At 38.8% G+C, this 27,959-nt stretch overlaps 2 protein-coding genes and 1 long non-coding RNA gene across 4 annotated transcripts; 1 reads left to right on the forward strand and 2 right to left on the reverse strand.

Moving 5' to 3' along the window:
• samsn1a (SAM domain, SH3 domain and nuclear localisation signals 1a) lies at nt 1–5,746 on the reverse strand. Its single transcript, XM_026294254.1, has 8 exons — nt 5,590–5,746; nt 4,558–4,638; nt 4,185–4,313; nt 3,483–3,597; nt 3,117–3,268; nt 2,659–2,871; nt 2,263–2,410; nt 1–793 (listed from the first exon to the last, which is right to left on the reverse strand). Exons 1-8 carry the CDS (start codon nt 5,644–5,646, stop codon nt 639–641), a joined length of 1,050 nt encoding a protein of 349 aa, XP_026150039.1. The 5' UTR covers nt 5,647–5,746; the 3' UTR covers nt 1–638.
• LOC113122736 (uncharacterized) lies at nt 3,909–21,589 on the forward strand. The gene is made up of 3 exons (XR_003294896.2): nt 3,909–3,993; nt 11,339–11,512; nt 21,494–21,589. It is a non-coding gene; the product is annotated as an uncharacterized LOC113122736 (long non-coding RNA).
• Nucleotides 20,274–27,048, reverse strand: LOC113122712 (P2X purinoceptor 5-like). 2 transcript variants are annotated; one of them, XM_026294236.1, is made up of 12 exons: nt 26,764–27,048; nt 26,120–26,270; nt 24,491–24,562; nt 22,552–22,627; nt 22,317–22,413; nt 22,167–22,247; nt 21,928–22,069; nt 21,460–21,590; nt 21,199–21,292; nt 20,878–20,943; nt 20,676–20,758; nt 20,274–20,556 (listed from the first exon to the last, which is right to left on the reverse strand). In XM_026294236.1, exons 1-12 carry the CDS (start codon nt 26,898–26,900, stop codon nt 20,478–20,480), a joined length of 1,209 nt encoding a protein of 402 aa, XP_026150021.1. In that variant the 5' UTR covers nt 26,901–27,048; the 3' UTR covers nt 20,274–20,477. The 2 variants fall into 2 exon arrangements, 1 of the variants encoding a protein (XP_026150021.1); XR_003294889.1 differs by having other exon boundaries at nt 20,519–20,556; nt 20,874–20,943.
• Nucleotides 27,049–27,959: the final 911 nt, after the last annotated feature.

Genomic DNA, 27,959 nt, shown 5'->3' on the forward strand with positions numbered 1-27,959 from the left:
TTGTATTTCTTTAATTTTATTTACAAAAAGCTGTGAAAACATATAAACCCTGCAGGCTCACTCACAGACACTCTCAATTACGCACATACACATACAAGTAATATATATGGTTTTCTGTAGAGTATACATTATAGGCAAGATTTTAATATGTATTGTTCAAATCAAGACATGACACTAAAAAACATCCTTTCATTCACAGGTCAGGGAGATTACACAGGGTGAACAGACACTGGATGTGATAAGAAAGATAAAAATGATGCAGCTGTGATAAATAAAGGCTTTATAGGTGGAAAAACTGAATGATTTCGAATGCAATAAATACAAGTGATGTTTCATCAAGACAACATCACCTTTTCATCAACATAAAATAAAAAAGAAACCACCCATAAACCACTCCTTACAACTCGATTATTACCTTGATAAAGTGACAAATGGCTATGATGACATTTGGAACAATTGATTGTTGTCACATTTCATACTAATACATTAGGCAAGCTTGTGGCTAGCTTGTTGAAATAACAGCTATCGACATGACGTGTTGAAATGGACACTTGATGAAACCATTTTCCTAAAATTAATAACAAACTACAAAACTTACAATTCAAAATGTCAAAGTACCCATGAGACAAATAAGCACATTAAGAGTTAACAGCGTCTGTGAGCTGGTCTGCATCCTCTTTGCTGTCTGAACATTCAGATGGGATGAAGCAGCCCGAGTCTCTGGGACAGTCACTGTCTTCTTCTTGTAGACTGTGGGAGGATTTGTGCTCCTCCACATCCCTGACATCATCACCTGTGGCCACAAACCAAATGGAACTATGTTAAATTTCGTAATATTCTAATATTGCTGGTTTATGTTTCCATCCACATTACAGAAGCAAAATCTGTGCCAAGTGATTCAGTTAGTGGAAATTAACTCATATTTAAATATGACAGGCCCACGCTCTTTAATTTTTGGTATTTGATTTCATTTATTGCCATTACAGCAGAAATACTATATATTATTTTTGATAATTATGGTTGTTATTGCCAAACTTAATGTAAAAACAGATGTGTTGTTAGCTGACCCTGAATTGGCACATGACCCAAATACTAAAATAGGTTTTGTGGGTGTGACCCAACAAAAAAAGCAGCTCAAAACACTTCAAGTGACCTCATCTGTCATGCACCATTCTTTAAAATATCTACCTCACTTACAGGAGCTATTCATCTACATGTCCAGGATGCCAAAGCACTAATCTCACAATTACTGGCATCTTGTCTGGTGCATATTTCCCTGAATTACAGTCAACAAAACTGGAATAGATGAAATAAAACTAGCCAGTGAATGTTGTTCCTTATTCATGCTGGAAAGTAGTTTTGTTTTCATTCATGCAGCGCTCAGATAATCAGCCTTCAGCTTCAAGACACCAGATTACAGGAACACCTTCTGCCCTGTTAAGTACTTTCTATCTGAGTAACAGGAAATTCCTGATAAGCTTCTCACAGTGCGCAGGATGTGTTTCAGTGCAGCACAAATACCTCAGCTTTCACCTGCTATGTTACATTTTGGAGAAAGACACTACTTCAGCCCTTGTTCTTCAGCAGTTGGCAAACATATTTCATAAGCAAGTGTCACATTGTTAGTATGTTCTTATGAATGTTAAATTGAAAGATTTATACATTAGTAGTACCAATAGTAGATCCAGCTATTTATTTTATATTATTATTTTATATTGCGCCATGCTCATTTCTGATTGGCTGATAAGCACATTCACAGTGTGTCTGTTCGCACAGGTGGTTTTCCATTTAATCAGCATCTAACTAATTAGTGCCAGCTGGTCCAACACATGTACTGCTTGGTAACATGCTTGGCAGAAAAACACTTCGCTGTTAGGAGTGAAACTTCTATACTTGCACTTCCTGCAGCTTTATGTGTACTGTCAATATCTGCTGAGCTTAACTTGTACATTTCTGACTTATTAGAAGATGAAAACAAAAAGAAAAATTATTCCAAGCCAATTACTTTTATGAATCTGATCAATGAAGAATGTAAATAAAAGAAATTAAAAGGACAGTGAAGTGGGCTTTAAGTAGGACAGTGTGCACAGATAATATTCAGGGATCTCAGACTATATAGTGATTGGCTCACTGTGCATTAAATTTTACTGACACCTCAGTAAGCATTTCAGTTGCTAGTGTCATTAGTTAATTCTGCTGTGATAAGTGAACTCAAACATAAAGTGTTAAAAGCGTTAAATGTGAGACCAGTATGTTGCTGACCTTCTGTGTAGCGGCATTCAGCAGCAGCGAGGAGCCTGCGTCTGTGCTCAGGGTCTTTGACGTTCAGCTCGATCAGGTGTTTCTCCTGCAGGTGCATCAGGTCCTCCACTGTCTGGTAACCATTTAGCAGTAATGCAGAGGCATATTCCTGCAACAACAGCAACACTACGTTTATTACCCCCAATGTACTGTACAGTAGGCCTACCACTATCATTTTGCTTTTAGTTTCAGGTTGTGTATTTACAGAGTTATGGTACAGGTTTCAAACTTTGCAGTTGATACTATCAAGTATTTGAGCTTTTTATCTTAATAATAATTTCAACTGTAATTTATTGACATTTAAATAAACCACCAGACACAAATGAGTGATCCCAGGTGTTTGGCCTCCATCCTCACCTGGAGATTCAGTCGCTCGAGTAGCTCCAACAACGTTTTAGGTCGAGGTCTTTTGCACAGTTTCTGTTGTCTGATCTTGGGAACCTCTTCTTCTTCCTCTTTCTCCACCAAAACATCTACGTAGATGAATTTGAAATTGCCCACTTTGTTGTTTAGCATGCCTGTCCAGATGCCCATCGGAGGCTTACTGATGATGTTGATAATGTCACCCACCTAGGTCAAAAAAATATCTGATCAATAAAAACACTTAGAATCATGAAGAAATTGTACGATTCAACTTTTAGCAGTTCGTTTATATTAGAGAGCTTCTCTAAAAAGATCTTCCTCTATCTTTGACCTTTGAAATCAGTTTTACAGTTAGTCTTACCTTTAAAACAATCATTTTTACTGTATTGTGGGAGTTACCATTGTTATTTCCACACACCATGGCAACATATACATGCAGCGTTTGAACATACCTTGAGTTTGAGGGAGTCTGTGTCATACGGGCTGGGGACAAAGTCTGTATGGACACGAGCTCTGCCACAGAACTGTCCCTGGTAGGATCCGTCCTCCTCCAGCCTCAGACTGTCTCTTTGACCAGAACCATTGGACTCACTGGTCACACCACCTGAACACACAAACACAACACAGTATGATTACACTGTTCTGGTGAGCTAATAACAACCTATGACCCTGGTAAATTCATATATTCATGTCAGCTTACTGATATGACTACTATTCTTTGAGAAATTACTTATATTTGGTTGAGCAACCCCCACACATTTATTCACTGTGTGGTCTGAAACATGCAGCACTCTGATACGTTACATGCAGATACTTACTAGACAAGCTCTGGCCACTGTAAAGACTTTCTAAGGAGTTTCTTGTCTTTGCAGAGTTTTTCTCAGCTGGAAGTCCTTCTGTTTCCACCTCCGGGTCTTTGTCTGTGTCATCGCCCTGAGAGGACAAGAGACAGTTGTAATTGAATGGTATGTAATATAATATAAAGAAAACTCCTAATGATCAATCAGTCATGGATGAAATGTATGGAGTACAAAAACTGCAGCAGATTGATCAAGGACATCCACGTGAAAGTAAAAGCAAGGAAAGTAAAACTAAGCTTGAGGTAGAGATGTAGGTTGTGAAAGTGACACAGCTACTCAAAGGTTTCATGTTATCACTTTATCGAGGCTACAGTAGAACGTAAAACTGCAGGAAGATGTTTTCATTGTAGGTCAGACTCAAATGCATCATTTTTACAGCAGCACATTAGAGGATGTGGTGTCTATAAGAGATGAAAGTGATAATATTCTTGAGAAAAACAGCAGAGGTTTGCTGTAACTGAGGCTGTTGGTGAGTCTGGATTTTTACTGCGTCTGGTATCAAGGGGGTTTTTAATGATTGGTGAATACAAATGTTAGATTGGCTTACATGAAATAGTAATATGTCCTTATGAATGACCAATTTATGTGTACGTCCTGGTTCCTGATACTACGTAGGTAATTGGTTGAAGCTGCATGTGTGTTTATTTGCCAGTCACTCACTGTTTCCTCAGAAAAAGACTTGTTGTGCTTCTTGGCCATTTTTCTGCGCATTGTCAGTGAAATTGCCTTCATCTTCTTCCCCAGTCCAGCTGATTTGTTTGGGTCTGAGCTTTCACATTCCTCTGTAAGCTGTGCACAGATATAGCATGTTAAAATGCATTACCTATGCAGTCAAGTGTTTTTCCCAGGATAAAACTTGTTTTCCACACTTATTTTTATAAAACAAATATTTGTAATACAGTGCATTTAATAGCTGGGATGTACTGTTCTTTCAACTTTCTACTTAGTTCGTTATTGACCATTAACATTTTTCCTACTGTATCAGCAGTTTTGCTGCTTTTCATATAAAATGAAAATCACAAAATCTACAAACCATAGTTGTTCCATTTTCCTCTGGTTTGGCTTGTGGTGAGTGATGTCTAAGACCTTCGAACCTGCCGAAGCTTGTGGACCGCTGTGGGGAAGACAAAAAGACAAAGGACGTCATAAAGACAACTGACATGGCTTCTGTTGCAAGGTTTAACAGCATTACATAACATCTGGATTTCCACTGTATTCAGATGTCTTTATCTAGTTGATACAGGCTGAAAACACCTATAGTACGTACTGTATATGCAGCTATACAGAACAAAGATTTGGTGTGTTTTGATTGTGTTTCAAAATAAGAGCTTGTAATATATGTGGTACATTGGTGGTTGTATTTTACATTATGATGCAGTTCAGTGTCAGAAGAAAAACACACTAGCAAACCTCCCAGTCTTCAAAATGACACCATAAACATATAAACAAAGCTTTCGCACCCTCACAATCCTGACGTGAACTCTCAGTTGCTTTGCTCTGGCTTGGTTTTTCATAAAACTAAAAGTTATTATAATCTCTCCCAAACCCCCATCAGCTCCAGAGCAGAGTGCCAAAATAATTATATAAATGAATAATCCCTGGAAATCCTGGTTAAATATGAGCTCCATACTCCTAGACAGCCATCTGTGGATTGATTTAATGCAGCACCGACTACTTTGACTGAAAGGCACATATTTTACTCCTGTCTCTAAATACAGCAGCAGAATCAAAGGATTTCATTTTAAACCTATATTCCTGTCTTCAATTTTAACAGTCGTGTTATTGTATCAATTCTGTTTAATGTAAGTGCTGATTGTTTGTTCATTATTGAGTGAAATATGCCAACAGTGGCCCATCAATATTTTTTAGTCATTAATCCTTAAAACCTTTCAAATGTATCTTTTTATATAAAGTTGTACAGCAGCTTCAGCTATGACCAATACAAATTTCCACAAAAGACTTCCAGCTGTAACAATGACTGTGAATCTGTTTGTCATTTTTGACTATGCCTTTGAGGGAAAAATGCAGCTCATATATTTAAATTCTTGCATAGAAACTCTCCTACCTTTGGTTTGCTGCTCTTTGCTTTGTCTGACACATTGGATGCTGTCCTCTGTAACATTTTCTGTTGTTTTATGGTGATTGTCAAACCTCAGTCTTTGCTGTCTTTTCTACACCCCACACTCCTGACAGTGAAGTGTTAACTAATTCTCAAGCTGGCCTCTTTGATAGCTGGCTGGCCCACTTCCTTTCAACACCCAGGATGTGAGGCAATCGATGCTGTGTTTTACTGCAGTGTTGCTTTGAAAGGGGAAAATGTAAATGCTTATGTGCGCATTTTGTGGCCTCCTCAACAAAAACATCAAGAAATACTTCCAGGAACTGCAGCATTTAGCGGCTTTTTTTTTTTTTTTTTAAAGATTTGAGTTATACTGGTGAGGATGAACTTAGAGTTCATATCTGCTACTGTGCCACATTAATGTGGTGAAAGCCCAACGTTGTATAAGTAGCATCACAATATAAGTTTTTTTACAGTAAAAGTTTTTTAAAATAAATTTCCTGATTCAAATAGTAAAACAGCATATAAAAATATTAAAGTTTTCCAAAGCAATTCTACTCACAATGGTCCTCAAAATTTCCCTTTAGCAGCAACAGGGAACTTAGTTTTGGTAAATGATGCTGGAGTAATTAGTTTTATGCATTCATTTCTTCATGTTGGGTAAGTGCATTTGAGGAAGTGGTGATGTATGACAGAGGAACAGCGGAGAGTGGCAACTTGGTGTTGAAACACCTTCCAGCTTTTCTCTGATCTCATAATGTAAGTAAATTGTTTTCATTTTATGTCAGAGGCAGTTTGAATCTCCACAGGACATACACTGCCATCAGTCAGGGCTCCATGTGGGGATTTTCCATTATGTTTACACTATGGAAGGAGTTCAGTCGGTTAGTTGTACAAAAGGGAATTTTACAGAGAAAGCCATTGCCTAATCCCACTGCTTGCAATCATCTGTAAATTCCTGTCAATCCAGATTAAGGCTTCTAATCTATTACTTCAAAGGCCCTTGACTCCCTGGAGAGCTGGCTGTTCATCTGAAGAAACAAAAATAAGATAAGAGCAGGTGTGTTAGGTTCGAACACTCTATTTTTTTGCAGTGGTGATAGATCCATCAGTATCTTATAATCTTTACACTGGATCATCATTTTCACCTTGGAAAAATGTTGTCTTGTTAAGGTTTGACAGCAGCTTTGTGTCATAGGTTTATTTAGGTCGAACCATCCTAGCACATGTCTAATGTATATGACACGTGCTAAATCTACTGTCCTTTCTGGGCTAAAACACAAAATTCAATCAAATGTATTATGCCTTAGTTCCAGCAGTCTAAAGCCAAGTGGGCATCCTCTCATGGCGTGGTCTTTTAGCACAAAATGCCCTTTTTGTGGTACCTTCGCTGTGCTAGAGTTTAAAAACGAGACACTGTCCTTGACCGAAGGATTTTGTACTGACAAGATGGTAGAAAGCTCAGGCTGCTCACATTAGCTTCAGTTCATCTTTGCACACATTTTTGCTCTAAATCTGTCTCCATCCAACATTAGCCTGGTCATATGGGCACATGAGTACTTCATAATTTAAGAGAGAATAGAAAAACATCTAGTGCATAAAAGGTAAAATATGATGGTGCATTCCCAGCACCTTCTTCCTGTACTAGTTAATGGTTTCACAATCTTACCCATCAGCATAAACTCACATTTGAGTCTGACAGATGCACATCAGTGACAGATCGCGGCAGCTTTGATGGAATCTGGGGTTTATGGTCAGGTTTGAGGTTATTATCCTGAACTGTGGCTTGCTGCCGTCTTCCTTCGCATTCCTTCCCATTAGAAGTGGTGAAGTCATGGGAGTACACACGATACTCTGTGAGTGGCCTGCGGCAGGTGTGCTGGATGCCCCCCCAGGCAGGGCTGATGTCGCCTGGGTTGCTCCAGCGTTGGTGGTGGGAATGCGTGGGTGTTGCTCCGCCAGGTAGGCTGGCCATGTCCGTGCAGCGGCCCGGGGTTGTGTTCTCCTGAGCGGGGAGGGTGGATGACTTGCCAAGGTAGGGCCTTCTGTCTGATGTGTATGGCATAGCCAGACATTGGAGTTCTGTGGGTGGGCTCATAGAGCCAGGTGGGGTGTGCACTGAGAAAGAAGACAGTAGAACAAATTAAGTGAAATTTGACCTTTTGTCAACATTGTAAAGAATTTAATTGGTAAAATGTCACACATAGATTCATGCCATTCAAACTCAATGAAAACTGCATTAAAAAAAGCAAAACAAACCCTTCTCTTCCTAGCTCAGCTTGTCAAATTCAACTACACAACAGAAAATTATGTTTTTATATGTGTACATTGTTTTTTTAATACACTTCTGTTTTGTTTTAAAGATTGAAAAAAATATATTTTAAACTGTTTGGTTTGCAAAGCGAAATACAAAACTTGTATTTGCTTATTTTAATACACATCTTTCTTTTGCAAACTATGAGGCAGACCATCTGTTGCATGGTCAAGGCAGCAGTGGAAAGAGAGTAGGAGGAAACATGAATGATTAAACTATGAATATATGGCCAAAACAGACAAATCAGAGTTATCCTTTGCTTTTGTATCAGTTATTTGTAATTTGAACAGATGCTTGTTTGCTGTAAAGTAGCTATACACATGACACCTACACTGAAGGTGTTGCAATACTTAAAAGCAGAAGTATAATCCAAATTTATCTGAGCAGGAAAGTCATGAACGAGGGTTGCTACACTTGGAGAAACACTGCCCGGACCTGTTCTGCTATAGTAAGCACTGGTCTAGTTTAGTCATGCAGGCGCCACTGTCACCGCGATGTGATATATGATGTAATCACGTTACTCGGTGACGCACATAGTAACTAGTAACCGCCAACAACCTGCTTCTCTACCGACGACAAGCGACCCTTAAACTTTGGTATTATCAGTGTATAGTCGGTTTTTTATTTTATATTTTTATTTTTTACATGTATGTATTCATTTTGTGCAACCATACGTTTGTGTGCGCTATGATTGGTGTATTCCTAGTGAGGTTTTGAGCTTCCACCCTTGGCCATAGCATGGCTTGACAACTCCCAACTTAACATAGTTGCCAAACATATCTAGTTTGGTATCCATTACTTAGGCAAAGTCAAGTCAAGTCAAGTGAAGTTAAGCTTTACTGTCATTCCGCTACATGTGGGGACATACAGTGGAACGAAATGTCGTGCCTCACAGGACCACGGTGCTACATAAATACAGACACACAACAATGAAGTAAAAAAGTATAAACCTATCCACAACTAACCTACTGCTCAAATAGGGTTAACCAACAAAATGAGCATGAACGTAGTAGTTTTACCTGTGGGGTTGTGACTTTTCTTTGACCCGTCTTTCCCATTCTTTCCAACTGGTTTCTTTCCCGTCTTTTGGCTTCTCTTGGCCTGAGGTTTAGTCTCTATAGCCACTCCACTGACATGGACACTCTGGTAAGATGTAACACACAACCCATATAAATACTCTCATTTCTAGATCTATAAAATATGAAACATTGCTTATGTCTCACTGATCAACTTGTGTATGACAAGAAAGAGAATTACATCCCCAAAAGTGTAGATTGTATCTTCTACCAAATCCCATTTAGGTTGGTTTTTAGTTGTGCAGCCACATTGTAAGGCACCGAGAGTCAAGGCTGATCCACTACTGGCAGGCTCTGCTTTGTTTGCTTCTCACTATGATGGGCACTGTGTGACTTGCCAGGAGGCCTCTTAACCATCCCTAAACCAAATACGTACACACATAGACAGAGTCCTCCTCCTGTTTTCCCATTTCTCTCTGCCATGTGTCCCACAGATTACACATAGAGCAGTACCCCTGTTTGGGCCATCTGCACTGTATTAAAGCCCAATAAGCATTTGTGTTAAATGATTGTGCCATTTAGGCCACCAGAGGCTCTCTGTCTGTCACAAGCAGGTGGCAGCCTGAGTGTTAGCACAAAATGGCCTGGTCTGCCATGTGACCTTGAGTCTCACACCAGTTTAATTTAATGCTGCTCAAACATCAGGCTGGCACAGATGCACCAATCTGTGATGGACAGTAGTTATATCTGATACTGAGGCAGTGGTGCAGACATATAAAGAAGGGTTTTCTGATGCATGTCACATTTGTTGCTATAGGGTAAGCTCCAAATCAGGTTCATTCTCTGCCACTCACTCAGGCTTTATAGTGATGTTGTCTGCCAGCAAAACGTTTTATTCTGACCTGTCTTGAGGGCGGTTTCTCCTTTTTCTTTGTGCCAGAATGATGAGCTCCTTTCCCTCCTTTGGCTTCTGCTCTGTGCTTTGTCTTCTTCATTTCTAGATGGGCAGAAAATATTACAACATCCAGTATGTCTCCTGTAAAACTGAAAGGAAAGCCAGGAGGTTGATTTATTTCTGCATTTCTCTGTTCCGCAGGGCGACTGTTTTGGTGGTGTTTTGGTTTGAAACCCCCCAGCCAATGTCTTCAAATGTTACATTGAGAGTTCAAGTGACAGTTGGCCTATAGACGGGCTTAACCTATTTATTTCCTATTTACCTTCATTGTGATTGTTGGCGATGTGGACTAAATCTTCTCTGCTTCTGGCGGGCTGCCAGACTTTAGAATTAGAGGCAGGGTTATCTGCAGTGGAGGGTAACAAATCACAGATATAGAGGCTTTTAAGAGAGAAGTTGGGATGAATGAGACCACAGAGACACAACAGACTGAATGAAATAATTTTTTTTGACCTTGTGGGTTATTTGGAGGTTTTATTATAAACAGTAGGCAGCAGCATTTTTTCTGTCAGCATTCAAATGGTAATTAATTCTGTGTTTTATTCACTATATTCAAACAGATTCAAGCAATAATCAAGACAGCGTCGTTTAATTAATTGCATTAATCACAAGAAATTGCTTGTACTCACCCAGTGCTTCATTATCTGATGCTGATTTGGATATGTGGGTTCTGAAATTAAAATGAACAAAATATGTCTAAGTATAATCTTACTTATTTGCCTTTATCTCGAGTAATATCTCCTTGCCCTTTAAACATGCGTTCTTTTTTCTGTTTTCCTTAATGTAACAGCAACAATATATGACAAAAACACAAAAACAACCAGAGAGCAGAACATGAGGGTAAAAACATCTCATTATGAGAAAGGTAGACCTGCGTTGAGCAGACACATTATGTGTTAATGATCTATATAGTCTACATCACACTGAGGTCTATCAGTCCCTCTTCTTTAAACCCAATATGCTATGAAACAGACAAGATGAGCTATAGATGACAAGAGGACACTGCTGCTCTGCTGCAGGAAGGATTTACCCTGTTAACCATCAGTGAAAATAAACAGAGCCTTTCAATCCATTATTATTACTCTAACAGCTCACCGTCTTTTCTTTTTATTGGCGTTGGTGCCCTGCCCGGGAGGCATCTCCTGAAGGAGAAGAAGTCAAATCAATTTGGAACAAGTACATCCTTGTTTTAAGCAGTGTCAAGTGTCATTTGCATGACAAGCTTCAGTAGCAGCTATCAATTGTTCATCATTTCATCAGGTAGAGTCTGGTGGGCGGGAGGTCCAATTGTCCTAATCCTTCTGAGAAATAAACCTCATGCAGTTTGGTTATAATGTTCACAGAGTATACAGAGTCAACAAATAGACATGTTGGACTGTGTAGGCTACATGAAAAATTACTGTATGTATGTGCCCTCCTGACCATGGATATAGATCTTCCTGAGCTTCGCCACTTTGTGTTGTTCTCCAGCAGGACTGCTGGGCTGCAGGAACGACTGCATGATCGGCTGGAGGAGCGGCTGGGGATGGGCTGCGGTGGGCCATCACTGGAGCTCTGCACGGCCTCATACAGACTGTCCATAGACCCCTCCTGATGCCACGTGGACAGACGGAGAGCTGTTAAACATTTGAAAACTGGCTGCAGGTATGATTTATGAATTCATAAAGGCTGATGAGTATAAGTGAGGAAGTCCATGGTGTTTGCAAAAACAGGTTTCACATGTTATATGATGTTAGTGCTAAGGACATTTTATTCTGTAGAATCGCTTCTTAGGCAAAGCTCAAACTGCATTTTAGAAAGAAAAAGAAAATCCTCAGTGACTTGCAAAGACACATGTAAGTTTAACATTTTAGCAATGGTTATTTCCAATGCCTAACACCCATGAACTGTACAAGGACCATGCAGCCTACGTAAATCTTCATTTCATAGCAAACAGAAGCTAGGCATCAAAATTCGAGTTATGAGGGATATGCTGCTAATGCTGCTCTAAAGCTCTTTTAAATTTGCTTGTCAGCCATGGATGTAGTGAAGGATTGACATTTCTCATAACAGATCTCAGTATGGATTAAACTGTATTCAGCTTGTATGGATTCCTTCTAGGAATATGCTAGGACCATATAACCAATTTCTTACTTTCTTTGTTAAACAGTCTGCCTTTTTAGGCATCAAAACTTTATCTGCAAAGCACCTTTCACACACGTTCATGCAGTTCAACGGAGATTTAAAGATAACTGATGAAAGACAATAAATGTGAACAATAAAAACTAATTGTAGGCAGCAAAAACAATGAGACTATTGCACACAACAGTATAACAATAAAATATAGGTAGATAAAATAGTGAAAGTCAATAAAACAGTTAAAATTGTATTAAAATTTAATAAACATTTTAATACCATATCCCTTGATTCATGCTTTTAACTGCTGCAATATGATTTTAGCAATATAATTGCTGGTTTAATCCTGAGTACAATCAGGTAATCACGTCATTTAAGTTTATTATCTTTTGGTTTGTTTTGTGATATCAAATAAACATAAACATGTTTTGTTGAATATGCACAAGAAGTCATTGTACACGTGCTGAACAATAACAGAGATATTTCCTTTGTACTTATTCCTCTAGCAGTTTATACTGCAGGAAAGCATCAGCAAAATATATAAAGTACGGCATTAACGTACACAATGGTAGTAGAAGTGTGTAATATTCTTCTTGTGTATATGGATGAGGTAAATCCATGGAAAGCCCAATAAAGCAGATAGAATTAGAGAAGTATTTAACATTTTTGGCACAACTCAGATGTAGATTGTTCAAAATGATCAATTCACTAGGGAAGTTGTTTCTAATGACTGGGCTAATCATCTGACAAACTACAAATGAGAACAAACAGTCGATCTCGTTACAGTTGTCTGACTTTGGGATCATGAGTAGCCTAATCAGAGGTTTACACAGTATCATATAAATCTAGTTTTTATTGGTTTTACAGATTTATATTGGTAAATCGGTTTATATTTGCAGATATTTATGATAAACTGATATTCCTTGTTGACAAGTTTACTTACTGACTAAGATCTGTCTCCTTGAGATATGCACACACAGTGTGTTAAGTAGATACATAAAGCAAAATGTCTCTTACCAGTGAAAAGCAGAAGAGGTTCATGTTGGCCGAAAGGTCTCCTGTTCGCGTTGGTGTCTGTCTAATGGAGATGAAAACAGAGCTGAGTGACAGTCAGGGGCAGAGACACAGCAGCTCTGTGAGCCCAGCCTGGGTCGCCTGCTGTCTTCTCAGATTAATACCACAGTGAAATCCCTCCACTAATCCAATAGATGGACCACCATTACTCTACGAGCTAAAACAGAACTCACTCTTGACAACAAGCCCCCGATTGGTGGAGCAACAGACTGAGTCTTTGTTTGCAGTTTGTTGTTTTTGTTTTTTTCAGAGAAGCTTTGCCCAGCAGCCGTGCTCTTTCTTAACCTACACAGGGTTGAAACAAGTAACATATACTTTATTTAACAACTGTTAATAGTGATGCAATCTTTCATAAGCAGTGTTTTACTGCTGTAGCTGTAGGAACTACTTTTAAATATATACAATATTTACTGTGCGTTTTTAATAATTTGCTGTCAAGTAGGTTAATCCTCTAGTGCTCAACAAGGGGCATGAGTTACTCCAAAGGGCCACAAGATCAATTACAAACACTGGATTCTGATATTTTTTTGATTCACCAGCCTCAAATGTACGGTTTTTGAGAAGGGCTGTTTTGAGCTGTAAAAATTGAGACTTGCTTCATGTCAGTGTTGCATTATTATACAGCTGGATCACTATTATTTACACATTAAAAGAATAATTCACTGTTACATACTTTATCTTTTTATACAACAATGCACTTTAGGAGGTGAAATAAAGAAAAACTGCTCTGTGACTTGAGAAACCAGTGGAAAAGGATGGCTGACGTTCCCAGAGGGAAACCAACCTGGATGCATTGCACCTGTAGCATCCCAACATTACAATTATGCCAACTTCCACTTGACAAGAGATGAGCTATAATCGACAAGCATTAGATTTTCTTTTTTATAGATGCTGCTGATCACTGATGAATATCAGCGAAATGTCGTCTTGGTGTCCAGGATGTGGTTGCATGTGACCTTATGCTCTTTTCTATTGTCCTACAAGTGATGAAAATTGCGTCATCCAGTGGACATTTTTGGAAATGAAATGTTTACAACATAGGTAATCCAGAGTAAAGTTTAATGTTATTCACTGATATGAACACTCCACCTCTACATTAGGTCGTTTTAGATCATTTATTTAGATCATTTATTTACTCTCTGGGGCAGTCGTGGTGTAATGGATAGGGTGTCAGTCTTGTAACCTGTAACTTGTAACTCTGTGGATTTGAGTCTCAGGACCAACAGGAATTGTCGGTGGGGCCAGCGCTCTGTCCACCTTCAATACCACAACTGAGGTGAGACCCTTGAGCAAGGCGCCGCAACACAACTCAGTGCTCAGCACCATTGGGATGGGCTAAACGCACAGCACAAATTCCGAGCATGGGTCACTATACTTGCCTGCACAATTCACTTTCACTCTATGTAAAATAATGTATCATATTTTATAAATAAATCATGTGTTAAATGTAGTGGAGTAAAAAAAAGTGTAATGTTTCCCTCTGAAATATTGGAGTAGAGGTTTAGTTTGTAAGTTTAAAAAAACATCTAAACAAGTCGAGCAAGAGGTTTAGATGACAGGAGCTGTTATGTGAAAAATGCACTTTCAAGACGACTATTAGAGCTTCATTTCCAGCAACCAAGCCCTCAGGCTTTCACCATTTAGACATTAAAGGAAACAAACACACCAACCACGTGGTCTGGTAAGTCTCACCTTCTCAGCCACATCTCTTTCCTGTGTGGGCAGGAGATGTGTAGTAATTTTTCCTACACTCTAAATGTGACTGCTGGTTTCTTCTGATCTTAAAATAATTGCTCTCAATAATGGAAAGTATTTGGTTTGGGGCCAGCAGTGACCCAAAAATAATGCTGAAGCTAAAAATATTTTGGCTTGATTTTACATATGAAGATATTTTGCTTGCAGACATTTGGTCAGTGTGGATTAGCTCTTTCTAGCCATTTGGTTAATCTGTGGCAAATTCGATGTGCAGTATGTTAGTGTGCTAAACAGTGACACATTAAATGTGAAGTTGTGCAATATTAATCCACCCGTCATCCACCTCTGAGGTCTGAGCTGCTCCGATGTAGAGAAGAAAGAGATTAGCACTTATGACCTACATTTTCATGCTGGCGTGATAGACAGTATGATTTGTTATAAGATGAATGATGTGAAAGAAATATGAGCAACAGGAAACATATTTTTAGTTGTAAATAGATAGATACACTTTATTAATGTCTATATGGAAATATAGGCTTTGTAGCAAAACATAGTAATAAAGCAATAACTGACAGTTCAGTTCATGTCAGCTAAGTCTTCTGTCATTGTCTAAGGTGTTGTAGAGCCTGATGGCTGTAGGGGTGTAGGATCTCCTGTATCGTTCTGTCCTGCAGTGAGGTGAGTCGTCCGCTGTAGATGCTTTTCTGGTCCAGCAGGATGTTGCACAGGGGATGACTCCAGTGACTCCAGCCTCATTCCAGTCACTGAACCAGCTTCTTCCACCAGTTTGTCCAGCCGCCCTGCATTGATCTGTTCGGACAATACGGTCCTTAAGCAGCCTCGGATATTCACCATCTGGGCAAGCTGCCTTCCTACAGCACAGTCTCTCTAACTAACTCCAACCATAGCCCTCTTACTGTGACAGATGGTGGAGCATGCTCAGGTGAGGGAGGGGACATAGCTGCAGTGCTGGAGGACAAGTAGGTTGACCACACTAGTGGTCACATGCAGGGTGAGCTGTTGGATGACACTAAGTGTGTTTGACTGTACAGACTGTACTCTGTCAAACCTGTTGAAGAACTTAACTTAGTTCAAATTCACTGGCACTGTCCACATCACCCACTGGTGCTTGGTTGTTGCCAGTGAAGCTGGTTATTCCCGTCAGCACCTCTGTCGTTGTTGCGTTGTAGATTTTTTTTTCTTTCACTAGTCCTGGTTAGCCTGCTTTAATCTCTTCTTCAGTTCATGTTGCACATTTTTTTGTTTTGACTCCTCTAAGCTTACAAACGAATGAATCAATGAATCTCTTCTCTAGTGGGAAATCCAGATATACAGTATTCCTTTAATGTGATCAAGTGATAGCAGTTGGCTCTAATGTGACTGCACTGAGCCAGAGATGTGTCATAGCTTCCCATTGCTTGATCTCAGTATGGCATTTATTTTGCTACTGTGTTTGCTCAGGTATTCAAGTATTGAAGAAGAGCTGCAGACAGTGTTTTTTGCACTCAGTGAGATGTGAGATGTACATTGGCAGGTGATAATCATGTCTTTACTCAGTTTGTGTTGCTGGTCTACACATTAAGATGGTCATAAAGAGTCAACGCACTCATTCAGAAGGGACACGATAAAGGTCGAGTCAGACATATCCAATAAATCCAGAAAGACATCTTGTACTGTTCAGAGTTCTTTACAGAACTTCCACTACAAGGTCCCACTGACTTCAGCTCAACCTGCATAGTTGGAGAATCTTGTCAAGGCCTTGTAATTAGTTACTTGCATACTTTTAGCTGGATGTTTCACATTCCCTAGTGTAATGTGCTCCACAGTGTTTTGATTCTGGGAAGAGGTCCAGGCTAACAGGTACTGTGCATGCCTGACAGAATCAAGGTCTGACACGGTCTTTTTCTGACTGACATGTTTCCAGATAACCAAACCAGCTACAGGTGTGATTAACAGCTGTCAGTGTTGCATGTCTACGTGGTGAAAAGTAGATCAGTAAGAGTGAAAATGAAAGCTCAGGATCAGGCCATCGGTCTGTTTCCAAATAGGCTAAACAGACATTTGTCCTAGTTTTCTCATTATCATGTGTAACACAAGGGACAACTTGGGGCCTTCAGGATGATTGATCACATGCTCTTGGCTGTTTATAGAGACATACCTGAGATAGTTGTTGACTGTTCTTAAAAAACAATCTGTTTACATTTAGCAATTCTCACTAAAACACACAGAGTATAAGACATAAGGCCTAAGTAATATATTTCCTTTGTAAAGTGAAATCTGTTTTCTTTACAGCCAAACTTACAGTCATGAGAAACTTAAACGGTGAACATGTTACATATGTCATATTACCCACGAGTGTAAACCTTTGTCCCACCTTGCTTCTAATAAAAGACAGATGAAACAAATGGATGGAATCAATTTAAAGATTTATTCTTTTACAATCTCATGATTTTTTTACCAGATGGCTCTCCAAAGAGAGTCCGACATTACAGCGCAGCAGTGACAGACACAGACCCACAGAGCTATAGGCTGCTGTGACCCACTCAGTGACACTGGGAGGGATTAAGTGTGTATGTGTGTGTTGCACAGTTCAAGAACGTTGCCAGATAATGAGTGAGGTTTAACAATTTTCAGATCTGAATTAAACTCTTTAAATCAAAGTAAGACAAATCAAACATGTTTGTCACATTAAACTTACAAATTCTTTTTGATTAAACTGAGATTTATGGAGTTCAGTTCTCCATACTATTGTGATTTATCAGAAAGTGAAAGCAAACGCTGAGCGATGGTGCAGTTCTAGCACAGGTCAGTCTGGCAGCAGGTGGTGAAGTAGTCTTGAACACAAAATTGTTCACAAGTTCGAGAAAAGACATCGTCTATGGAAAAAACACACACAGCAATATGCAATTACTGAACCGTTCTTCTGTCCCCGTAATACACATTATAGCTTTCCCCTGACACATAAACCAAAAGAGAAGTAAAGTAAACGCAGCATAACAAGTCCCATTTACCTTTCTGGTAGATTTTGCAAAAGCTGGCTGATTCTGGACAATCTGTCTCTGTCTTACAGCTCAGATCGCTCTCATCATCACAGGTGAAGCACCTGAGTGCGAGCACTGACAAGCAGAAAGTAGAATAATCATTATCATCACATCATAATTGAATCACTGTGTAAATATCGACTAGCTTTTCATTATAAATTACATTTTTCATTCTCCCATTAAAGAACCAGTGTCTGTTCACAGGTGTCAAATGATTTGACCTTTGCTTCAAAATAATGTCAAGATGTTTCTATAAACTAATGTTCACTCACCTTGAGTGCTACACAGCAGCGCGAGCAGCAGCGTGACAAGCAGGACCTTCATGTTTTAAGATGGTATGTGAAAGACCTGTCGTTTGGACTCTTTTATACTGGCACACCCAAAGGACTGAGCTATGTACTTCCTTGTGTGAGATTCCAGTAAAGATCGCAGTTTCCTTTTAACTGTATTGTCCCTAAGAAAAACAATACCCAGGTGAAAATACATGGTTTAACCCTTTAACCCTCTCCTTAACTAATCTGAACTCTCATGAAGATTGTACATTCATTTCAGGTTGCATCAGATTATATCGCATCACTTCAGAGATTTTAGTAGATCTTTCTGTATTTTTCCATACTTTGGCTGTGCAGACGTACAAGACATCTAATTTTGCCCTGGCACATCCAACCAATGAAAAACATCCTTTCCCATGACAATATAGCAATAACAAGCTGCTATATTGTTATTGGCACTTGTGCATTTGTCTCCGCTTTATATTTCCCAAGCCTTATATGACTATTATAGACATTACATTGTCTATATTGGCATTATAGATGGCAAAACGGGATCTTGTTCTGTGCTTCTTCCGATCTGTTCACTTTAGAGGAACCAAATGTAACTTTAAACACTGTCGCTAATACGGCAGAATTACAATTTATACTGATTACAAAGAACCTGCAGTCACACCAGGTTCTGCAAGGCTGTCCTTGTGGTGCTCACAATAACAATGCAAACATGGTGTTGTTTATATTCTTTGTCATGTTGACCAGCAGTTAACATGTTAACGTTAATATTTGCTAATTAGCACCAAACACACATAAGATAAACGTTATTAAAGGGAAGTTCAGTATCCTTGGATAACACTGGATCCTTGAATGCTTTGGATAAGGTCTGCATGAACATATTTTTTGTATGTTTGTTAGGATAAGAAATGGCAACTCTTTTGTGAAAAGATCAGTGCAGCTTTTATATTATCAAGGTATTCCAAAAATCTAGTTTTAAAATGTGAAGTCATCAAATTAAGGTATTTTGGGGTAAAAATTGACATTGCTTACTGAAATCTAGCGTGTGCATATTTCCTGCTGTGTATAAATGTTACCCTGAGTCAGTCGATGCCTATTTTCATGTTTAAAATGTAAAATTGTTAATGATTTCATGATTATCTTACCAATCATGTAATTTAGGAAATTAAGTGGAAATGCTGTGTTCAGTTCACCCACTGAACAGAGCAGTGGGTGAACATTAGGGGTAAAGTCCTTAACCAACTCCTGCTTTTGGAAGTAAATTAAATGTCAGGAAAATTGTTTGAACATACTGATAAGAAAATTAAATTACTTTTTGAAGTTTTTTTATGCTCCGGGTGGAAATTCAACATGAAATCATTAATATTCAGATATTCCGTCTGATTTTGCTCTCCTGGTTGCGAAATGTTTCAGGAAGTGACTAGAGCATGGAGTTGTCCTTCAGTGACATCTGTTGGCAACAAAAGGGACATGCAAAACAGTGTGATGGCTTTTTACTAAAGCCAACTTGATTTCAGCTACACAGCAGATAAAGGAAACAAGAGCTACTATATACATTTATGAAGAAATAGAAGAAACATTATTGTTGTCGTATTGTAGTTTGTCAGTGAATATTTACAATTACTGGGATTTTTTTGCATGCAGGATCACTATTGCAACAACACATCATCAGTAGGATAAAACTAACCTGTCTAACCTGTATAACATTCACCAGAAATCACAAAAATACATGCTGCAGAGTTTTAGATGTGTTTTCATTCCCTCTGAGCTGCTTTTGGTGCATCTGTTGTCTTTCTCAATGTTGTGAATCTGCATACACTAATCAGTTATGGGTCATTTGAAAATAGTGCACTGGAAGATATACTTAAGAATGCATCAACAACTTTCTTAATGCTAATAAACAGTATAACTGTCTATGTTTATGCTGTAGAAAATGGACACAGTTGCTAGAATCACTCTGCTAGTGTGACTAACACTACTAGACTTTTATCCTGTGGCCTTCTAATAGATTTTCTACAAACACGATGACTCTTTAAAAAAATAACACCTTTTTGAAAAGATTTAAGTTTAGTTGATCATTTCAACTAAAAGTACACAGCTTATTCTTCAGTCAAAGTGGTCTGCATGCAGGGGCATCAGTTTCAGACAATGCCGGTAAAACACACTCACTTTATTGCTAAACTTGTTATAAACATAATGGAATATCTGTTGATTATTGATTTTATTTATCATTTTGAATATACAAAACTCTGTACACCTTAAATCAACAAAGACAATGCCTTGTCTCACAAAACCTCCAGAATAGTGCAGCATAAGTTGCACTTTATTGCTGTATGTGATTTTTATTTTAGTTGTTATACTAGAACCAATTAGAGCATGTTATAAATTCATTCAACCAACAGACTAGAACTTCAGATTCTCATGCTCCATGACACCTTTTTTGTCTTCCACACCGTTGCCTTGAGATGTTGATTTCTTACTTCTGTGGAGAAATTATGAAATGTTGTGTGACATAGGAGAAAGGCAAGAACAGCTATTAACTTTGGTAGATATCATCCATTTTGAAAATGCTGCATCGTACTCGTGTGTTGCTTATCATACCCGAATCCTTCAAACTTCCTCTCTCGATAAGAGTTTCCCTTTTTCATTAGGTAAAGAAGCACCATGTCACAGAAGAAAGCTCCCTGTTAAATGAAGTTCTATGTTTTAATGCAAATGCCATTGCTGCCAAATGCAAACAAAAGACAAAAAATCTTTTGCTGTAACTTTAAAAAATGTGAAGAAAATTATTATTGGTACCTACAGCTCCCATCAAAGCCAGTCCTGAGCCTACATTGATGGCTGTTGGGATGATGCTGAACTTCCCAGCCTGTGCAGATGTACAAGAAATTAAAAATTAAAATGAAACATTGTCTTTTATTAAAATCAAGACTTGATGTTGATTTTTTTAATAGATTATTATACTATTATAGTAGATAGACTATTATATTTGTTTAATTGGTACTGTATGTACGGTACATCCCAATATTTTGGCCAAAAATGTATGTGATAATGTTCATTTATGTCACTTTGCAATACTGCGGCAGGCCAAACAGCATTCACCCTGTAAACCACATTTCCATACCTTTCCAAGCACCACGATGTTAAATCGGACACCATAGACTTTGAATAGAGATCGATAGCTTTCACCAGCAGCGTTTTTATAATATCGAGTGTGTCTGTTAGAAATAGAGAATATGTAGACGTGAGAATATAAAAAAGTTTGTGTCACAGCTTTTGGATAATATTCTACTTTTAAACTTTTTAATTCTAAATATAGATAATCAAGATAATGAGAAATACTTGTACAAAACAACATCACTACAGTGCCTACAGTGAATCTCACCTGAAGTTGAATCCTGTCGCTATGGACTTGTTAGAAACACTGATGTCCAGACGAGTGAAGTGGTACTGTGGATGGCAGTGGCCTTTGTCAAGATCACAGTCCCAGTGGATCATTATGCCAATGGAGCCCCCCTGGAAACCAACACAAAACTCATGGGGACATGGATTCTGCACTTAAAAACTGACTTTTTCTCTTAATAATAAATGTCAGTTTGGCCCTTTTTTCTCCTGTATTCATTACCATTCAAACATAATAACATCTGCTCTCCCTACTTTTCATAAGTTGTAATGTAGCTGCACTGGTCCCATGCAAACAAAAATGAAAAATAAAAACTAAGTTAAACAGAGTAGCATCGTGATTTACTGGCATTGTATTAAACATATTAACGTGTGTCACTTGACATGGTATGACCTGGAAATAATTAGTTTAAGGATAATTGAAGTTGTAATTGAAAAGTGTAATACTAACATATGTGGCCATGTCCTGGAAGTTGTATCCAGCTCGTCTGGTGATGTCTCCCAGACGAAAGATGGGGCAGTACGGGTGGAGCTTCTCATCATACTGACATTTTTTTAAATAGGAGTCATCAGTGGTTTCGAGAACGTTGGACCTTGGAGTTAAGAAGCAAAGAGTGTATACGAATGTGCACTACTCACTGTGCATGGAGAGGTTATGGTGAGTGACGAACACAGAAGAAAAGGACTTACTTTGAAAATGTGAATTTGGGAAATTGGATAAAATTCTTGATGTAGATGGTGAAGTTTTCTGCATTTGTCAGCAAAGGCCTTCTGTAAACATAAAAATGCAATCTGCTTTCTGCCACTTTACAGTTTTTAAATGACTGCACTGATCCTTACTGTGGTTTGAATTTTCTTTCAGTGGGGCACCAGCCGTAGATCTCGCAGGTGCCAGTGGAGTTTTCATCTTGTCTCAAACACCGGCCACTCATAATTCCTGTGAAGAGCAGAACATCCTGAAGTCATCCAGCTTATCTCACACAAAGAAAACATTAACCAAATCATTTTTAAGAAAACATCACTACGCAGCCTTTATTGGCATTAATCGCTGGTTTAAAATCAGTGTTTTTCTTACCGTTACCAGCAACCACCATCTTTCCCTCTTTACAGTCCCTGTCATCTCGACAGTGGCCATCCAGCAGTCTGGGATTCTGGGAATAAACACAAAAAAGGGCAGAGACTCAAGAAATACTTTAACAAAAAGTGACCATTTATTTGTGACCTCAATCCCTGGGATGAAAAACCTCTGGTACTGAGCCTAGTTGCAGTAATAAACATCTGCTATGCTAACACCATTAAAATAAAATGTTGTTATGGACATGCCTGTGCCCTTTTGAGAACGTATGAGAAACTCTGCTTAAACACTGTGTTGTTTTAGTGACACATGACTGTGCCTGACTGGAATATGATAGATGGTGCTTGAAGACCACTTGAGGTAGCTAGGCCTTTTAGAAGAGGTGGCACTGCGATTGATGAGAGTCCAAATGTATACAAGAGCAGCGCAGTGCATGTCCCGCTTTGCTCTTCTTGGCTGCTGACAGTGAATCAAGCAACCAAGAGAGGCTGAGTTTACATTCCAAGATCTGTCTGGAAATTTCTACCAAAAGATAAATTTGAGGGAAGTGATGGACACTGTAATTGACACACACACACAGGAAGAAGAAGCAGGTGTCAGCCTTTGCTAAACATCGTTTGCTGGGACTGAGCAAAAAATTGTGGGGAAAATGAAGACGTTTGTGTTTTGTTAGCTTTCTACAGAAATTAGTAAGGGGACTAGAGATCAGCCAGGATCCATCTTACTGTTTGTCTCATTACAACGATGGTTCACAACTTCCTAACCTATAGGGTGCCTAGATGTTTGCTGCAATGTCTGGAGCTAACTCTATACCTAGTATATACTTTTCATGGAATGATTAGGTAGCTGACTGATTGATAATGATTGCTCTAAAGAAGTTACATACTTGTCTCTATAGTAAACTAAACAGGGACAGTGACCTGTATTTATGGTTTTTAGTAAACTTAAGCACAGCTCAGATTATTTCCAGGCCTTCTGTAACCTCATTCATACATGGCCCACTCTATCTTTGTAACATGGCTGGAATAGTTTCCAGATGATCAGATGGCAAACAGTGGAGGGTTAATAAAATAACTTTAAAATAAACACAGTCATACAGCCTGAAACTGTGAGCCATCCAGAGTTTTGCTCAAAAAAGGGCAGAGGCTCAGTAAAACAACACGTCCTTCCCCCCAGCTAGAAGACACTCACAGCAGAAAACTCACTGGTATCCTTAGGTCAAAAGAAATGAAATGTTTGCCTGAAATTGTTCTACATCCTGGTGTCAGTCAGGAGACCTTGTGATAAATGCAACAAGTTGAAAAACTGGCCAAATAACAGAGCATGAGAGGCAACTTCCTCATAGTTACACTGAACACTGAAAACAGAAACTATTTTTAAGCCTGAGGAGAAAGCAAAGACAATTCCCTAAAGAAACATGCTGAGAGATTGTTATTGTTGTGTTGTTAGGTTAAGCAACTACAATAAATTCATTGTACATGCCAGCATTTTTCCACTTGGGCTCAGCTATTTAAATTAGAACTAAATCTATATCCTTTTTTTTACTATGATTAACATTTTTAATTTAAAAATTAACATTAATATTCACTTAATGTTTTCCTGCTTCTCAAGATGCCCGTGCACCTGGGAGCTAACTGGACCAGTAGTTCAGGTTTCTCCAGTGGCACCAGTCAGTTTTGACTGGGTTTGCTTTTAAAACACACACACACACTTACACATGTCCATAACTGTGGCTGATCATCTTTAATACACAGCTTAGACCAAAGGCCCTAGCTACCAAAGAGCCAACTGCCAACTATCATCAGTACTGCCATTATATTACATATGAAAAAAAAAACATTTTTCATTTTTGCAGCTTCCGTTACTGTCAGTTTTCTCCTGTCACATCGATCTAATATACGATCAGTGAACAGTCAAATGTTGACATTTAAATTCTTACCTCAGCACAGTATCCCAGCTTCTGGTTTGGCGTCTCTAAGAAGTTGGTCACAATAAATAGAACACCTTCACCCTGTATGTAGAGCAAACACTGTAAATCAGTCTTTATATGGACATAATGTCATGATGACCCCTGTGCTGCCTCTCTTTTTCCTTCCTCAGAGTTAGACTCTCCATCTGGAGGGGTCCTCAGTGTTTTCCTGCTTCAGGCCATCACTTGACCCAGCTCCTGTGTGAAAACCAGACTGGCCTAACTACATGGTCTAATTAGATATTTTATGTCATTCAAAACTGCCTGATATCTTCTACGTGTCTTTAGCATGATAACCATGTATCATTGTTGTTATTATTATTGTTAATTAATTTATTTTTTGTTTGTTCTAGCTCTCTGTTCATCTTTAAACAAATGTCTATTTGTTGACAGACATGGACATTTGTGGAAATACAGTTATTTGCTTTCTTGCTAAGAGTTAGATGGGAAGATTTGTGTTTTCTGTGAGCTCGTGTCCATTGGGCGAACTGAGCCACTTGCCATTGGGACTGAAAATAAGGAAAAACTTAGCTGGGAGCTAAACCAGCTGGGATTTGGAACGACAACAGTCCTGTGTTTAAAGGAGCAGTGTGTAAAAATTGAAAGATTTAGTGGCATCTAGTGGTGAAATTGCAGAATGCGGCTTTCTGAATACCCCACCCCTCAGTTTCTAGGTACAAGGAAGGGCACTGTGGTCGTCACTTTTACAACAAAACATGATTCCCTTTCTACAGCCAGTGTTTGGTTTGTCCATTCTGGGCTACTGTAGAAACATGGCGGCACAACATGGCTGCCACTGTGAAAGGAGACCCTCTCGCTATGTAAATTTCGAAGGCTCATTCTAAGATTCAGATGTAATGGCTGGTATTTTCTGCTGATTACACACTGGTGTATTTATGAATACTATATTATTTTCTGCCAATAAATTGCTAAACATTACACATTGTACCTTTAAACAGTGCAGGGGACTGAGTTGGTGAGGATATGTTGATTAACTCATTGATGTGATGGATGAATAACAACCTCTAAGCATAGTTTGAGTAAGAGATTAATGATAACTAATTAAATTCGCTTATTAAAAGCTGAAATACTGCACAACAACAGCTCTGGCTACTATTCTACCTTTTGTCAAAGCGCTCCCAAAATGAACATGGTTTGTTGCTTTAATGCTAAAGTTGGACCTGGTTCAGCTTTTTGCTGGACAAAGTTTTACAAGTGGTAATGTGCCAAACTCTTTCTTGGCTGGTGCCACAGCAAAACCAGGCTAGTTGTTTCTCTTTGTTTCCAGTTTTTGTGCTAAGCTAAGCTAACCAGCTGCTAGTAGTAGCTTTGTATTCATATACTTGAAGGTGGTGCCAGTCTTATGTGACTCTTGGCAAGAAGCTCTGCCTGAGTGACTCTCTCTGTTTCATCGCTGCTGCCTGAGCAGTGACACATGAGGGTCTTTAGTACCAGTTTGTGGGCTTGTCAGCCTACAATGATGCATGTTTCTTGAGTTCAGTTAAATTGTCTACTGATGTGTCATTTAGCCACCACAGTCCTTTCACTCTTACACACTTAGCGTTGCTTGCTATAAATATGTTTCAATGTAGTTTTCACCTGTGGTGGGATGACGTAGTCTTCTGGACCCCACACCAACAGACCAGACTCAGACGTGTTTGTCACCGAGACTCCCTTCAGTTTAGTTATGACCGAGCTCTGGATGGCCTCATCTGTCTCCTGGTAGCCTTTCTTGCTTATAAAAACCCACCTGTGTGTGAAAGCAACTCTCAAAATAAACAGGTCTTCGTACCCTTACCACCAAAAAAGTCAAACAGCTTAAAGAAATGCTCAAAACTTCTTGCTCATTCTTACAAAAGGTTTTCCTTTTTGTATTTAATGTTATAGCAGAGAAAAGCTGTACGTTATATTACTATGATGCTGTTGGCTATACTGTAAATGTACTTTTTATGCGTTTGTTACAAGGTCCTGAATAATCACAATGAGCACAGGGCTGTTGTAGGCTGTGGTGGTCCATTGCACTAATCCTCGTGTTCTGTCTACAAATGTAGGTGTGATATAATTAATACAGCTGTGCGTTAAGGTAAGTTGCTGCGTTTAAGCTTGTTTTTATTTAAAATAATGAACCTACTGTGCGTTTAGGATCAATATAAACTGGTGCGTTTCCATATTCTCCTAGTATTTAAACTTTTTATAATGTTTATGTCGTGGGATATAGGCAAAAACAGCAGTAATTCACTTACCCTATAATGTAACCGATGATAGATAACTGAATGAGTCTGTACAAAACCCCAACTCTCTTATTTTTGGCGACAATATATTTTTCCGTTTTGTAGTCGAACAAGGAGAGGACGCGTCCAGTGCACAAGCTCCCGGCCATCCTGCAGCGGTTTGCGCACACTTGGATATCAGCGCACAGAGAGCAGGGAGGTTCGGTACAGCTGCTGACAGATACACAACCCGCACTGGGTCACCACAAGTCGACCTCATAGTGGCGCTACAGGAACAGTCAGGGGCTCCCCACTAGTTCCTGTATTACAGTGGCTCTGCAGCAAAGATCAACCAGTTGCTGCTGCGGTTTTTTACGCAAAGCCAGAAATGTCGTCACTAAAGTTCATGGAAGTCTATCCAAAGGTTGTTGAGATCAGTCGCATTAGTGTAGGATCCAGGGTCTTTGATGCGTGATGCAGTAAGAATAAAATCTAAAGTCCGCATGTCTCGACCTCTGCTCTGTTCCTGCAGCAGTGCACTTTTTAAATTGGGCTGAATTTGAACTTTTCAGTGTCCTGGTTGGTGAATCAGCTTTTTCATGTGTTGTCCAAACATTAAACAAACTGTTTAAATTTCACTTTTAACTCATTATGTCCATTTCCTAGCAAATGTCCATGAAAGGATAAATAATAATAAAGTCACATATGTAATCAGATATCAGTGGAAACTCCCAACAGTATTTGCACCTGGTACTTCCACCAGTGTGTTACAACACACAGATTAAGTAGTAAAATATTTTACCTTAAAGATGGAGTACTACCAGACTGTAAAAGTACTGAAGTACTCCTGATTACTACAAAAGCCCTACATGCAAGTTAAAGAAGTTACACTAAAGAATAAAAAAGTAGCATTAACAAGACAGAAAAGTCTGTATAGTACAAAATGACACAGTAACATATTATTGTATTATTTTTGCTCAGTATTTAAATTTGCATGGTGGTGTAGCCTGTAACAAACAGGCAGAACAGTCAAACAGGCAGTTAAAACACTCATTAAATAAAATGGGATTAAGAACAATATGAATCTTACATTGCTTCACTGGTTGTATGAAGCATCAGTGATTCAGTTGAGTCATTCACTTAATTGGTCCTTTAAATACAAATACTGATACTGAAGTATTTCTAAACAGAGAGTGCTATTAATAAGGTTACTTCAAACCAACATAGCC

The sequence above is a fragment of the Mastacembelus armatus genome, chromosome 13 (assembly GCF_900324485.2).
Source record: "Mastacembelus armatus chromosome 13, fMasArm1.2, whole genome shotgun sequence".
In the NCBI taxonomy this organism is placed as follows: Eukaryota; Metazoa; Chordata; class Actinopteri; order Synbranchiformes; family Mastacembelidae; genus Mastacembelus; species Mastacembelus armatus.

Excerpts from the sequence above, each read along its gene's own strand:
- samsn1a (XM_026294254.1), bottom strand. The coding sequence starts at position 5,646 with ATGTTACAGAGGACAGCATCCAATGTGTCAGACAAAGCAAAGAGCAGC. Across the intron at positions 4,314-4,557 it reads AGGAAAATGGAACAACTATG|CTTACAGAGGAATGTGAAAG; the intron begins GTTTGTAGATTT and ends ATCTGTGCACAG. Across the intron at positions 2,411-2,658 it reads TCGAGCGACTGAATCTCCAG|GAATATGCCTCTGCATTACT; the intron begins GTGAGGATGGAG and ends CTGTTGTTGCAG.
- LOC113122712 (XM_026294236.1), bottom strand. The coding sequence starts at position 26,900 with ATGGCCGGGAGCTTGTGCACTGGACGCGTCCTCTCCTTGTTCGACTAC. Across the intron at positions 22,414-22,551 it reads GATGGTGGTTGCTGGTAACG|GAATTATGAGTGGCCGGTGT; the intron begins GTAAGAAAAACA and ends TGCTCTTCACAG. Across the intron at positions 20,944-21,198 it reads ACATCGTGGTGCTTGGAAAG|GCTGGGAAGTTCAGCATCAT; the intron begins GTATGGAAATGT and ends ACATCTGCACAG.